At 52.6% G+C, this 13,010-nt stretch overlaps 2 protein-coding genes and 2 non-coding genes across 7 annotated transcripts in view; all 4 read left to right on the top strand.

Moving 5' to 3' along the window:
• Window positions 1-762: 762 nt before the first annotated feature.
• On the top strand, window positions 763-7,633 carry ARL5C (ARF like GTPase 5C). Of its 3 annotated transcripts, none has more exons than XM_088829035.1 (6): window positions 766-912; window positions 1,538-1,598; window positions 2,843-2,990; window positions 3,845-3,928; window positions 4,484-4,635; window positions 6,721-7,633. In XM_088829035.1, exons 1-6 carry the CDS (start codon window positions 867-869, stop codon window positions 6,776-6,778), a joined length of 549 nt encoding a protein of 182 aa, XP_088685161.1. In that variant the 5' UTR covers window positions 766-866; the 3' UTR covers window positions 6,779-7,633. The 3 variants fall into 3 exon arrangements, with proteins under 3 accessions (XP_088685163.1, XP_088685161.1, XP_055252823.2); XM_055396848.2 differs by having other exon boundaries at window positions 6,576-7,633; XM_088829037.1 differs by lacking the exon at window positions 4,484-4,635 and having other exon boundaries at window positions 763-912; window positions 6,576-7,633.
• A 634-nt stretch (window positions 7,634-8,267) lies between these two features.
• TRNAC-GCA (transfer RNA cysteine (anticodon GCA)) lies at window positions 8,268-8,339 on the top strand. The gene has a single exon. It is a non-coding gene; the product is annotated as a tRNA-Cys (tRNA).
• Window positions 8,340-8,989: 650 nt separating this feature from the next.
• Window positions 8,990-9,061, top strand: TRNAC-GCA (transfer RNA cysteine (anticodon GCA)). The gene has a single exon. It is a non-coding gene; the product is annotated as a tRNA-Cys (tRNA).
• A 1,658-nt stretch (window positions 9,062-10,719) lies between these two features.
• Window positions 10,720-13,010, top strand: part of PLXDC1 (plexin domain containing 1) — a 63,480-nt gene continuing 61,189 nt past the window's right edge. Inside the window, exon 1 of one of the 2 annotated variants that reach the window (XM_055407735.2) lies at window positions 10,720-11,051. In XM_055407735.2, the coding sequence (XP_055263710.2) occupies window positions 10,976-11,051 (76 nt within the window). In that variant the 5' untranslated portion in view covers window positions 10,720-10,975. The remainder of the gene's footprint in view (window positions 11,052-13,010) is intronic. The other variant, XM_055407734.2, reaches the window with a different exon arrangement.

Genomic DNA, 13,010 nt, shown 5'->3' with positions numbered 1-13,010 from the left:
GGCTCTCTCTTTGCTCCATCCCTATGTTCAGATGCCCACTCTTGGGAATCAGAAGGCTATGTCCAAACAGGTGGTTTGCAAGCAAATCATGGGAGCAGCACTGCTTTACTCCTAGGAGGAGCCTGCAGAAGGAGAGGACACCCAGCCCTCCCGAAGGGAGCTCACTCTAAGACGGCCTAAAGGCCCACACTGATGAAACAATTGGAGACCTGTTGAGGGATGGAACATTCTCCCAGCTCAGAGAGGTGGGAGATCCATGAGCTCTCTCTGCGTCACACAGCTAGTAGGTACAGAAGGTGGATAGCTTAGGGTTTTGCTTGTTTTGAGTGCCCCAAACACGGCACTTGGAGAAGGGAGAGCTGGCATCTAGTGTGGGCCCCTGTGCTGCTGCCGCTGCTGCTGCTGCTAAGTTGCTTCAGTCGTGTCCAACTCTGTGCGACCCCACAGAAGGCAGCCCACCAGGCTCCCCTGTCCCTGGGATTCTTCAGGCAAGAACACTGGAGTGGGTTGCCATTTTGGCCCCTGTGTTAGGTTTCCTGATTTGCAGGGGAAACTAGTCCACCCAGAGAACTCAGGGATTTCCTCAGGGTGAGGGGGAAGATGTAAATTCTGGACCCCATTTTCCTTGCACCTCCAGGGCTCTGGACAGATAGCTCATTGTCCCTGTGAGGTCCATGGTGCCCTCCTGGGGCCAGCGTCCCAGGGGATTCCCAGGCCCCTTAGGGGACAGACTAGCGGGGCTTCGGAGACCTCATAGGCAAAGCTTGTTAGAGCCTTCCCCAGAGGGCGGGGCTCCAAGCACCTGGGCTCGACCTGGGCCCCTGAAGTCCCCCCGAGTCCTAGCCCTGTCTGACTCGGGACGTGCCATGGGACAACTGATGGCCAAGTTGATGAGCATCTTCAGGGAACGGGGTAAGAGGCACATAAGTCATCCAAGTGACCACTTTGACCCAGCTCCCACCTGCTGCCCGCCGCCTCTCCTCCACCTCAACCTGTGGGGTGGTCTGGGAAGTTGCGATGGGGCACCTCAGGCTCAAAGAATCCTGCGTGGGGGCTCCCTGCCTGCTCCGAAGTCTCCCCTGCTCCCTCCCCGCCCACTGCTCGTCGGTCGCGCGCTTCGGTGCATCCCTGGGTTCCCGGCCCGGCGAGCCTCCTTCCTCGGGCTAAACGCCGTCGCCGGTTTCCTACGGTCGTGACTTCACACTCAGCGTCAGACCTCTTCTCTTGACAAGAAGTCCTGAGCGCCCCGGACCTTTTGCACAATCATTTTTCTGGAAATGCGGAGAGGGGAAAGTGGGGTTCAGCTCTCATTTCCGCAGTCCCGAGGTGGCTCAGGGGTCTCGTCCTGGTGGGAAAGAAACCTGTCCTGTTAGTTTCTTGTGGGGGGCGGGGGCGCGGGAGCAGAAGCAGTACCGTGGGCCGAGGTCCCCCAGCCTGCTGGGAACACTTGTCTCCTTCCTGGGATGCCTGGTGGGGCACACAATCCCTTGGTCATCGGGTTTGGCCCTGACCCTGCCCTCCCCCCGGATGCCTCCAGAGCACAAGGTTATCATCGTGGGACTGGACAATGCAGGGAAGACCACCATTCTCTACCAGTTGTAAGTGACTAGGGAGGGGGCTGGGCCTTCCTACTAGACTGACAGGCATTTGGACCAATCACCGGAGCCCTTCCCTGGGTCTCTTGTAGCCGGGAGAACAGATAGTGTGACCTTCCTGGTACAGGGCCACTCGGTTCAGTGGCTTCTCGGTCAGGGATTCGAATCCTGCTCGGTATGAGCAACCCCACTGCTCCCTGCCATCTACCCGCGGTCCCTGCCAAAGCCGGTTGTGAGCTAAAAGCTGTCCAAACCTAACGGATGATCTCCTGGTTCGCTCCCCCTAGCGTCAAGTCTCTGCTAACTCCGACACCCCAGCCCTGTGTCTTCATTTTTTCTCCCTCTTTCAGTCCCTTTTCAGACTGGAGAAGGAAATGGCAACCCGCTCCAGTATTCTTGCCTGAAAAATTCCATGGACGGAGGAGCCTGGTAGGCTACAGTCCATGGAGTCGCAAAGAGTTGGACAGGACTGAGCGACTTCACTCACTCACTTTCAGACCCGAAAGGGAGGGCCAGCTTTGGGTCTGGCTGGACTCTGTAGGTCCTGGTCTAGCAGAGCCTGGCACGTGTGCGTTTCCCGATATTCACTCTCTGGATGGCATCTCTCCTGTTCGGAACTTCCTGAGTATTAGGAAAATTCTCCCTGAAAAAGTATAATTTTTCCTGAAGAAAAGAGAAGTTAGAAGAAAAGAGAAATTCAAACAACATGAGTATATATATATATATATAGTATATATATATATAGTAAAGTTCCCTCTCAGCCCTAACTCCCAATTTATGTCCCAGGTTTTCCAGAGGTATTTCCTACGTATAAAAACATTTATTTTTTCTAACTCACTTTAAACAAAGCCCCTCTCTGAAGGCCCTCACTTATGTCTGTCTCCTTTTTTCAATCCCTTGCTATTCGAACTGTGGTCCACAGACTGGTAGCTTTGACATCAGCTGGAAGCTTGTTAGAAATGCAAAATGTTGGGCCCCAGTCCAGACCCTCTGGATCAGAATCTGCCGTTTAGCAAGACTCAGCTGCATATTAAAGTTGGGGGAGACTGTTCTAATGAGTCTCCCCTCTCTGTGGTCCAAATCAAGCAGGACTTGGACTCACTCCTGTCTGCATTCCCTCATTCCCAGCAGAGGCTCTGTCAACCTGGGCTGAGTTGCTCTGAGTTAGATTCAGCCTGACTTAAGGTGGGGGCCGGAGCTGACATTGAATGGGGCTGAATGGTTGGTGCCCTCTCCTGCCTCCCTAGCCTGACAAATGAGGTGGTCCATACATGTCCCACCATCGGTAGTAACGTGGAGGAGATTGTTCTGCAAAAGACCCACTTCCTCATGTGGGACATAGGAGGACAGGAGGCTCTGCGCTCCACCTGGAATACATACTACTCCAGCACTGAGGTGAGGAGGCTGCCTGGGCTGGAGGAGCTGTGTGGTATTAGCCAGTCACTTAACCTCTCTGAGCCTTGGTTCCCCCATTGTGAGATGGAAACTAATAATGACCTCTTGGGGACTTGCCTAGTGGTCCAGTGTTAAAGACTCTGTGCTTCTGTTGCAGTGGGGATGGGTTTGATCCCTGGTTGGGGAACTAAGAGCCCACATGCCGTGCAACTTGACCAAAGAATTTTTTATTTTAAATGATCTCATGAGTTGTGAAAATTAAAAAATTAAACAAGAGCTAATTCAGATGTGTTGAATACCTAATGCAGCACAGTGCCTGTTAAAATTTTTGAATACTTTCTGGCAGCTTTGTCTGCTTGCTGGCAGCTTTCTGTTTGATGCATCAGATGGGGTAAGCTCCTTGTCTCTGGGGGCCTTACTTTTTCAATCTGGCAGCAGCAGAATCCAGGGGTTTCATTCCTGGAGTGAGAGCTGATTTCAAGCTCCAGCGCTACCACTCTTAGGCTGTATGGCTGAGGGCAAGATAGGCCACATCACCGCACCGACCTTCATTCTCCTAGTTTGTAAATGGGGATAGTAACAGTTCCAGTTCTACAAGGCTGTGGTGAGACCCAAGCGGAGTCACAACGCCCAGGACGTGGCATAACCTCTGGCACACAATCAGAAGTTGTGCCCTGTTCACCCTGGGTCTGGATAAAAAGGGAATTCAAATGGGACTAGGGCAGTGAGGTCTTGCGACTGGACAGTTTGATTTCTGTGGGGCTCACATCAAGACAGAGTAAAGTGGGAAGAGACACATTCATGGGATGAATGAATGTGTGTATCATCACTCACAACATCCCTCTGCTGGCCAGTTCATCATCCTTGTGATTGACAGCACAGACCGGGATCGGCTGCTGACCACTCGAGAGGAGCTGTATAAGATGCTGGCCCATGAGGTAAGCTCCCTGCAGTTGGGAGAGGACCCAGGGCACTAGCTACTAGCTGTGTGACCTCAGTCTACTCACACAGCTTCTTGAGCATCATTACTGATGCCCCAGTCTCTGAGCACCTCTATCCTAGCAGCTTGGGCAGGGCAAGATTATTCCAGATGAAGGGCAATAACGCCTTCAGCGCAACTGATCACAGAATTTAGAGTTGCCAGTGCAAGTCTTGACCTCACTTCTCACTCACTTGTGTGGTGGGACCCCACACAAGTTACTGCACTTCTCTAATTCTCAATTTCCCCAAGTACAATATAAGTAGGAAAGGTCATCAATTCCTACCTCCTGGGATCATTGTGAGGATTCTGTGAGTGGGTTGAGAGGCACTCCGTGAACCGTTGGTGTTGTTTCATGTGGCTGTCACTGTTGGGCAGGGCCTCCATCCTTGCCCCACCTGGGCATGGGGCTGTCTTGCTGGGAAAGCAGGAGAGCTAGAGAGGGCTCATGGGGCAGTGAGAAGGGAGGCTGGGTCCTGGCAGGCTGACTGGGGCTGGGTTCCTCTGTCCACAGGCTCTACGAGATGCTTCCATCCTCATCTTTGCCAATAAGCAGGACATCAAGGACTCCATGACCATCGTGGAGATCTCCCAGTTCCTCACCCTTAGTGCCATCAAAGACCACCCTTGGCACATACAGGGCTGCTGTGCCCTCACCGGGGAAGGGTTAGTGGCTGGCCTACCTGGACCTTCAGGGCCTGTCCCAACCAGCTGACCATCAGAAACTTCTCTTGTCTCTCTCCTATCAGAATCTGAATCATTGCATCCCTTAGCATCTGGGTCAAGACAGCTGAACACCTACCCACAGTTAAGATGCTGTGGGTAAGCAATGAGCAAGACAGTGTCTCTGCTCTCCAGGGGCTTGTTCTAGTGGGGAGAGAGGTGATGCTCCAGTCAAGCACAAACATTTTTGGTACTGAGATGTGCTATGAAGAAAGTGAAATTGAATAACAGGGATGGGTTTGCTAGTGCTCTGGTGGTCAGGGGCCATGTCTACTATGAGGTGACTTCTGAACTAAGACCTGAGTGAAGAGACAACCATGGGAAGACCTGGGGGACAAGCCTTCCAGGCAGAAATCACTGACTCTGGCCTTGAGTTTCCTTATCTGTAAAGAAACCTGTTTCCTCCCAGTGTTTCTGTAGAGAATAAATTATATCATTCAATTAACATTCACTGGGAACCTACAGTTCTTCCTCCGTATCCGTGGATTTCACATCCTCAGATTTAACCAACTGTAGATTGGAAATATTCAGAAAAAAAAAAAGCCAGAAAATTCTAAAAAGTGAAAATTGAATTTGTCATGTGCTAGCAATAATTTACATAGCATTTATATTATATTTACCACTTTTTACATAGCATTTACAATATACTAGGCATTATAAGTAATCTAGAGTTGATTTAAAGTACTGATTTAAATCAGTGACTAGGTTATATGCAAATATATGCCACTTTATACAAGGGGCTTGAATGTCTGAGAATTTTGATGTCTGCAGGGGTCCTGGAACCCTGGAACTCCATGGATACAGAGAAACGACTGTACTTTGTGCCGGGCACTGTTCTAGGCACCTGAGAACAAAACAGATAGAAATCCCTGCCCTCATGGAGCTTACTTTCCAGGAGGGGAGAAAGAGACACTGAACAATAAAAATAAAAATGTACAGTAGGTTAAAAAGTGGTAAATGTGAAGGGGAAACATCAATAGGAAAGGGAAGTTGGATGTATGTTGGGGAGAATGTTGCAATTTTAGATAATGTATCCAGGGAGGGGCTGCTGAGAAGAGAGCTGCTGATTAAACATCTGAGGATGTGAAGGAGCTAGGTCATTGTCACACAGAAAGGGCCTTGAATCAGGCCTGGAGAATCCCCTGTCCTCTTCCCTCTCAAGTGGAGTCACAGTGGGTTAGGGGCTTGGATGCCCAGTTGAAGAAGGGGAGACTTTAGGCAGGCCAGCCCAAGAAACCACGTATTTCTGGCCATGTCCTTCTAATTCCTGGGTCAGGAGGAGCCCCCCGCCCCCATCTCCAACCCATATTCAGTTCAATTCAATCAGTATTTCCTAAGTAACCTTCATGTGCCAAGTGATACAGACATGACCAAGACCCCATTCTTGCTTGGAGTTGCTCACAGTCTATGAAAGAACTTGCTTATGGAGCCTCTTCGCAGGCCTTTGAAGCCACCCTGGCACTGACCCAGTAATGGAGTGAGTGAAAAGGTGGCATTGGAGGCTTGTCCAAAGACATTGCTAAGGTGGGTCTCCAGGACTCTTTGTCCAAGAAGCCCTCCCTGACTCCCAAACATCCAGAGGTCTCTGTACATCTCCTTTCTAAACGTTATCACAGTATGTAGTTATACAATTATTTGTTTAACCATGTGTTTAATATCTATCTCCTCTACTACACTGTAAGCCCTAGAGGACATGCCTATTTTTTCACCAGTAACCCCTAGCGTAATACCCATTGCACAGTTCATTTACGTTTGTTAACTGAATGCAAAACTGGATATAAATTTAGGCGTTCCAGCAGTCAGCTCTGGGTGGGGCTGTGGGTTGGGAAGGCCATCAGCCTCATGGGATATGCTGATCCTTGCCCTATTCTTCCCTCCCCCAGGCTGCCTGCCGGGCTGCAGTGGATGCAGTCTCAGGCCACTGCCAATTGATGTCCCGGCCTGAGGCCAACCAGAAACTTGGAGGGTTTTGCATGGACTATGTGGGTAGAAAACCCAAGTGACTATTATTTTTCTATGACGCTCTAGTGACCAGAGGCATCTATGGATGGTGAGATTGCCACTGTCCACCCAACTCCCCCACTGAGGAGCCAGACGGAGCACCCTGAGTTGCTGCAGACAGGACAGCAGAAAAAGCTGCCCTTCACTCCATGGAAGCAGGCATCCTTCTTACAGACACCAGGGAAGCTGTTGGATATGTTGGGGGATTAGGAAGTGAAGCCCCTTCCCTCAGCCCTCAACCTCTCTGTAGGAAAAATGGAGGGCAGAGTAAGAGACTCCTGGAATTGTTCTTTATTTCCTAGACCTCTACCCCAACCCCTTAACCCCAACTCCAGCTTTCTGGCCCCTTAGCCATCTTTGTCCCACACACTTCGGTCAAAGGAGATTCCAGAAAGGTGAAGGGGCTGGCTCAGGAGAAGGAAAGAAAGAAAGTGAAGTTGCTCAGTCGTGTCCGACTCTTTGTGACCCCATGGACTGGGGCCTACCAGGCTCCTCCCTCCATGGGATTTTCCAGGTAAGAGTACTGGAGTGGGTTGCTATTTCCTTCTCCAGGGGATCTTCCTGACCCAGGGATCAGACCTAGGTCTCCTGCATTCCAAGCAGATGCTTTAACCTCTGAGCCACCAAGGAAGGAGGGCAGAACCAAAACCTGAGAGGGCAGAGGGTGGAGGACAGGCCCTTCCAGCCAGAGACAGTTCCTCACACTGCAGGGGGTTCCACTCCTTCCTCCCCTTCCCCTTCCCTCTGAGATGCTGGGTCTGACCACAGTTTTTGAGCTTTAAGCTACCCCTTCACTCCCAGTGTCCTTCCAGTGTGAAGCCCACTCCTCCCAATATCCCAGATTCCTACAGCATTTGTTTATCTTGTCTTTTTGTAGTGATTTTTTCCCCACACCCTAGTAGGAATTTTATGAAGGTGTAATAAATGCCATTGAAAACTGCTCACCTTTTATTTCTGCCTGCTCCTTTGGCTGCACCTCAAAACTGACTTTCAGTTTCATACAAAGTTCTCTGGCAGGGGAAATCCACCTAGGAAATGAAAAGGGGTTGCTTCAAGGGTCTATATGGGGACTGACTCTTCGGTCCTGGGCTCTATAGCCCTCTGCCAGGTGACTAAACCGGGTTTGCCAGCACTCAGAGCTCTGGGCTCTGCCTGGGCCTAGGGGAAGAAGGGGAGTAGGGGACTTTAGGGGTTGGAAAAGCCCAGGAGTCCTGTCAAAGTAGAGCTGGAAACAGGATGGAAACCCAGGCTGCCTGTCCTGTACATGGAGCAGTGCTGCTACCCCCCAGAAAACCTGGGATGGTCCTGAGGTCAGTGGCTCTGTTCTCTTCAAAGTCAGGAAGTGCACAACGCTGTGAGAGTCTGGACACAGATATAGTGGGCTCAGGATTTCTTAACCCTGTGGTTTCCATAAAGAGTGATGGGGGGCAGAACTCAGGAAGTCTAAACATCTCCATTCAGATGCCGTCTTCCTTCCATTAGGTTAGCTACAAAGAAGAACACAATAGGTGAAAATTAATTATTCCCTTATTCCGTAGAAATCCATCCTAACTGGCAAGCAACACTCGAACCGCGGGGGTATAGCTCAGTGGTAGAGCATTTGACTGCAGATCAAGAGGTCCCCGGTTCAAATCCGGGTGCCCCCTCAAAGGCCTGGGTCCTTTTTTTTTTCTTCCCCGGCTTCTTAGTCCTGCAGTGCTCCTACTGAAGTTCCCTTACAGGCTAAAGGGGAAGGGTCCTTCAACGTTGCGGACCTCTTTTGCGGGAGATCAGGGTGGAGCCCCAGGTCCTGTTAAGCCACGCCCTCAGCCTCCTGGGGGCTGTACAAAGGCCCACTCTCCTGATGGTAGGGCGGAGGCGTGAGCGCCCGCGCGCAGGTCTGCGTGTCCCGGGATCTCAACTGCTTCTAGAAGACAGACAGTTTCTAAGGGCCGGGCTTGGGCTGGGACAGGAAGGACTGGAGGTGTCTGTGAGCGTGTAGGAGAGAGATGGGCGCCAAGAGAAACGCTAGGGGCGCTCTAGCAAGGCAGGAAAGGCGGACCCAGGCCCAAAGGAAGGTCCAGGAAGTGAGAAATCTAAGGGAAGTGAGGGACTTCCCCTCCCGCAGTCCCAAACTGCTTTTTCTTACATCATTAGAATTCTTTAGTTCAGAGTTTCAGGAAACAAACTCTGTATTCAGATAAGTAGTCTCTCTGTCTCTTGAAAATACTGGATTCCACTTCCGTTTGCGGATTTAGTCACAGCGCCTGCGCTGGCGTGCCACTAAGAAGTCATTCGCAGGCTCGTAACCGGCAGAGGGGGTATAGCTCAGTGGTAGAGCATTTGACTGCAGATCAAGAGGTCCCCGGTTCAAATCCGGGTGCCCCCTCGGGTACACTTTTAAGGATCCAAATTCTGATTCTCCCAGCCACCACTTTTCTTACAATTTTCTACCTCCATGATTTTGCGTTGACATTTACTTTACCAGTTCTATTTTGGGCAAGATGAGGAACGTGGAGAGAGCAAAACAGAAATTTAGAGCACAGGTTCTCAAAATGTGTTCCTGAGAACAGCACCACCAGCTGGGAACGTGTTAGAAATACGAATTCTCGGCCTCAGAGAATCCTATAGTACTTGGGGGTGGCTCCCAGAAATCTGTGTTTTATAAACCCCCCAGCTGATTCTGAGTACACTCAAGTTCTAGAAGGTTACATTTTTAAAAAATTGACACGTCATTTGCTTCTAATTATTTCCAAGTTACTGTTTCAGCCTGAGTCCTTTATTAAGAGACCTTTTAAAACAGACCACGCGCGGAGCATCCCGGACAGGGGACTGTTCAAAAAGATCAGTGCCGGAGCTGAAATTCCGTCCTGGGTCCTCTCACCTTGACCTCTCGGAAGGTAGGGGCAAGGAGATGTGAACCCGCCTGGCTGGAGTCGGAGATAGCGCGCAGCGCGGAGGCAGGTCTGGAAAATCGAGGAAAACCGCAAAACACGCGCGTTGCGGCTCGTCACGTGGCCACTAGAGGGCAGCAAGAAGCCGCAGCTGGAAGCAGCAGCTTTTTTGATCCTGAGAGTTGGCAAAACCGCAATTTAAATGAGACAAGAAGAAGAACTTACAGACAGGCCTAGTTTTGTCCCACTGTAAGTGATTAGGGGACGTGGGGCTAAAGGAGGTCGGTTCTGGGACCCTGGGTCCTGAGGAAGAAGCAACTGGGATTCTGAAAGATTAGTCTTTAGGGCCCCAGTCTATATATGTCAGGGCGTCCCCTTCACCCTTCCACCCAGCTCGGGATCTCCTTGCCTTCGCACGAAATAGGTCGAGGAGGAAAGACGCACCTCCGGGTCCTGACCTGATTCCCTGCCATCTATTAAATCTCCAAAATTGAGGGTATTTTTATTCTGTTCTGGTAGGGTGAAAAATAAAAGTAATCTATTCCCAGAGCCTGCTTCTAAGGTGGTGGCAGTTGGGGTGAGACGTTTCCTTGCTCTCCTCTGAAGATTGACTGGGTCGGGCCCTGTGGAGGTCTGGGGTCCCCAAAGAGGAGGGTGACCTCAGTTACTTTCTGGGGGTGGGAAGAAGTCTAGGTTATTTCAAAGTAGGGATGATCCAGGTCCCCTCCATCCCCATGTCTGCGGGGTGGGATAAAGTGGAGAGAAGCCATAAGAGGGCGTGGAATTGAGGCCTCTGCTGCAAGGGGAGACTCCTGGGGTGGGGGTGGGCAGATCCCTACACAACTCCGTGGAACAGCCCAGAAAGTAGGGAAGCCTGGTGGAAATGGGTCCGGGGGTGGATGGTAGGAGCCCAGGGTCTGAGGGAGGGGCGCCCGCTGTCCCTTCCTGGGGTCTGGCCCTTCGAGCCTTCTCGCCACCGCCTTCCCCCAGGGAGTGGAGGAGGGGAAGGCAGGCGAGGGCGAAGGTGCGGTGTAGAGGTAGCTGATGCTCTTCGGGGTTTCTCCCAGCCCGAGGGTTCCCCGCCCTGTCCCCCTCCTCCTCCGCTCCCCCCGCCCCCGCCTGGGAAGCGGCCGCGGGAGCTCTCGGGGAGCGCTCGGGCAGGGCTGGCAGGGCCGGGGAAGACTCGGGGCGCGCTCCGGAGGCGCCGCGCCCCCCGCCCCGCCCCCGCCGCGGTCCCGGCTCCGGGAGGCCGCTCGGCTCGCTCGCCGCCAGCCGGCGCTCCGCCGCTCTCCTGCCCCGCGCTCCGCCGCCGCTCCGCCGCCCGCCCCTCCGCCGGCCAGCCCCGGGGACCGCGCCGCCCGAGCCGGGCCGGGCCAGCTGCGGGCCGGGGGCGGGTCCTGGCCTCCACCATGCGGGCCGAGCTCTGGCTCCTCGCGCTGGTGCTCAGGGAGGCTGCCCGGGCTCTGAGCCCCCAGCCCGGAGCAGGTAGGACTGGCCAGAGTTGCTGGGGGTGGGTCAGGGTCGTGGGTCTAGGGGGCAGGTGGGCGGGCATGGACAGGTACCGGCAGGCTGGCGATGTCAGAGGCGCCGGGGGTCGTGTCCGCGGGAGGCCAGGAGCGCTGTGGACGGTGGCAGGTGAACAGGGACCCCTACTTTCCTAAACACACAGGGTGTTTAAGTGAGGGTGGAAGGATCAGACACCGATGCCCCGATTTCTCCTTCCCTCCTGGAAGGACACTGGAGAGACCCCAGTAGAGAGGGAATTCATAAGGCACTGGGCTCTGGCCCCAAAAGGGACGGTGGGAGAGTCACAGGGACCCCTGGCCACACTGGGTGAGGCTGAATTCTGATGAGATGCGGAGTCTGGGATGTCTCTTGCCTCAGTTTTGTTTCCTTTTTCTCTCCCCTGCCCCCACTCCCAAGCTGACCCAGTCTGGGGGCTGAGTGGCAATAGCCAGGAGGATGGAGGAGACCCACCATCTCCTCCAGCAAGGGCAGTGGGGAGCCTCACGCCCTCTCCTCTCTGTTTGGTACTTGAAGAGCAGCGCTGGGCCCAGAAAGAAGCAACTTGCTGCTTCCCCACCCTCAGCCTCTAGGGTCCTCCAGTCACTTTTGCTCTACTCTGCCCTGGTGGCCCTTGGCCTTTAGCTGTTCTGGCTCTAGATTAGGAGGGTGGGGTGTCCTACCTTTCCCACAGCAGTTCTCTGCAATCATTCTCCCACCTGGAAGTCCTTTCTGAGATCTACCTTGAGTCTCTCCTGTTATAAAGGAGAACCATTTTTCAACACGTAATTTTGCATTCTCCTCTTTCTTCCTCAGGTATGCAGGCATCCTCTGGGGTTGGGGAGGTGGGTAATTGCAGTCAAGCCTCTTGACAAAGAGAATTGGGAAGATAGAGTTCCTTGCCTCACAGGCATAGATGTCCCCCACGGTGGGATGGAGCAGGTGGAGGGTTTGTCCAGGGGGATGCTGTAGTTCGGCTGCTGTGTCTCAGGGGTCTGCGGGTATCAGGCACAGCATCAGTGACGGCATTCTTGACTTTAATGATTCCTGAATATAGTTGAGACAGGCCTGGGTTCCTGTTGAGAAGGAGAGTGTGGGCAGAGGGCAGCAGAAGCTGAGGTAGCAAGAGGCTGCTGATGCAAAACCACCAGTTTTCAGAGAGACCACACAGAGAGTGGCCAGAGACTTGACTTCTAGTTCCAACATCTTGCTTGCTGTGTGACCTTGAGCAAGTTACTTTCCTTCTCTGGGCCTGTTTCCTCCCTTATAAAGTGAGGCTGTGGGCAAAATCTTTGTGGGATTATGGGATTATGAGAGAGATTTTTTCTTTTTTGACTGTCTCTCCTTTTCAGATTTGTTATGATGTGTATGAGGTAATTGCAAAAAAAAAAAAGTTAAGTCACTATAAAAAGGAATGGGTTGGACAGGTCAATTTTTGAGGTCTTTTGCAAACCCATCCTGGTGGGATCCTTTGAACTCTGGATATGACTGGGTTGATGAGGGATGGCTCTAAACCTGACTGAGATGAGAGATCCACGGAAAGGGGTGGGGAAGAGGGCATTGAAAGGAAACAAGGATGGGCAATGCAGGGGCCAGAGCCAGGCCTGACTGAGGGCTGCCTCTTCAGAGTTGGTTGGAAGAGTAGATGCCCTGAGGGGCCAAAACGAGGGGCAGGCAGAGATTCGAATCACATCTCTTAGCAGAGGACACCCTGTGTCCTCAGCTTTGACAGATTGAGCCAGGAGAAATGAACTTTCTCTGCAGCAGGCGAGATTGGTGAGCCTGAAGGAAGCCAGCGGGGGCAGCTGCTAACTCTCAGGGTCGTGCTTTTTTTCTTTTTTCACAGCGACCAGACTGGGTTTGGGGTGGGGGGGCCTGTATGGAGGCAGGGGCTGTCTTCTAGGGAGAACAGATGTGGGGGCGGGACCCTCCGGGGGAGGG

This window comes from Moschus berezovskii, chromosome 20, assembly GCF_049115385.1.
Source record: "Moschus berezovskii isolate FMDL1 chromosome 20, NW_MosBer_1.0, whole genome shotgun sequence".
Lineage (NCBI taxonomy): Eukaryota > Metazoa > Chordata > Mammalia > Artiodactyla > Moschidae > Moschus > Moschus berezovskii.
The sequence above is the reverse complement of the archived record's forward strand: the minus strand, read 5'-3'. Positions and strand labels throughout refer to the sequence as shown.

Coding starts and splice junctions, on each gene's coding strand:
- ARL5C (XM_088829035.1), top strand. CDS start 867: ATGGGACAACTGATGGCCAAGTTGATGAGCATCTTCAGGGAACGGG. Junction 913..1,537: donor GAGCATCTTCAGGGAACGGG/GTAAGAGGCACA, acceptor GGATGCCTCCAG/AGCACAAGGTTATCATCGTG. Junction 4,636..6,720: donor TGTGCCCTCACCGGGGAAGG/GTTAGTGGCTGG, acceptor ATGACGCTCTAG/TGACCAGAGGCATCTATGGA.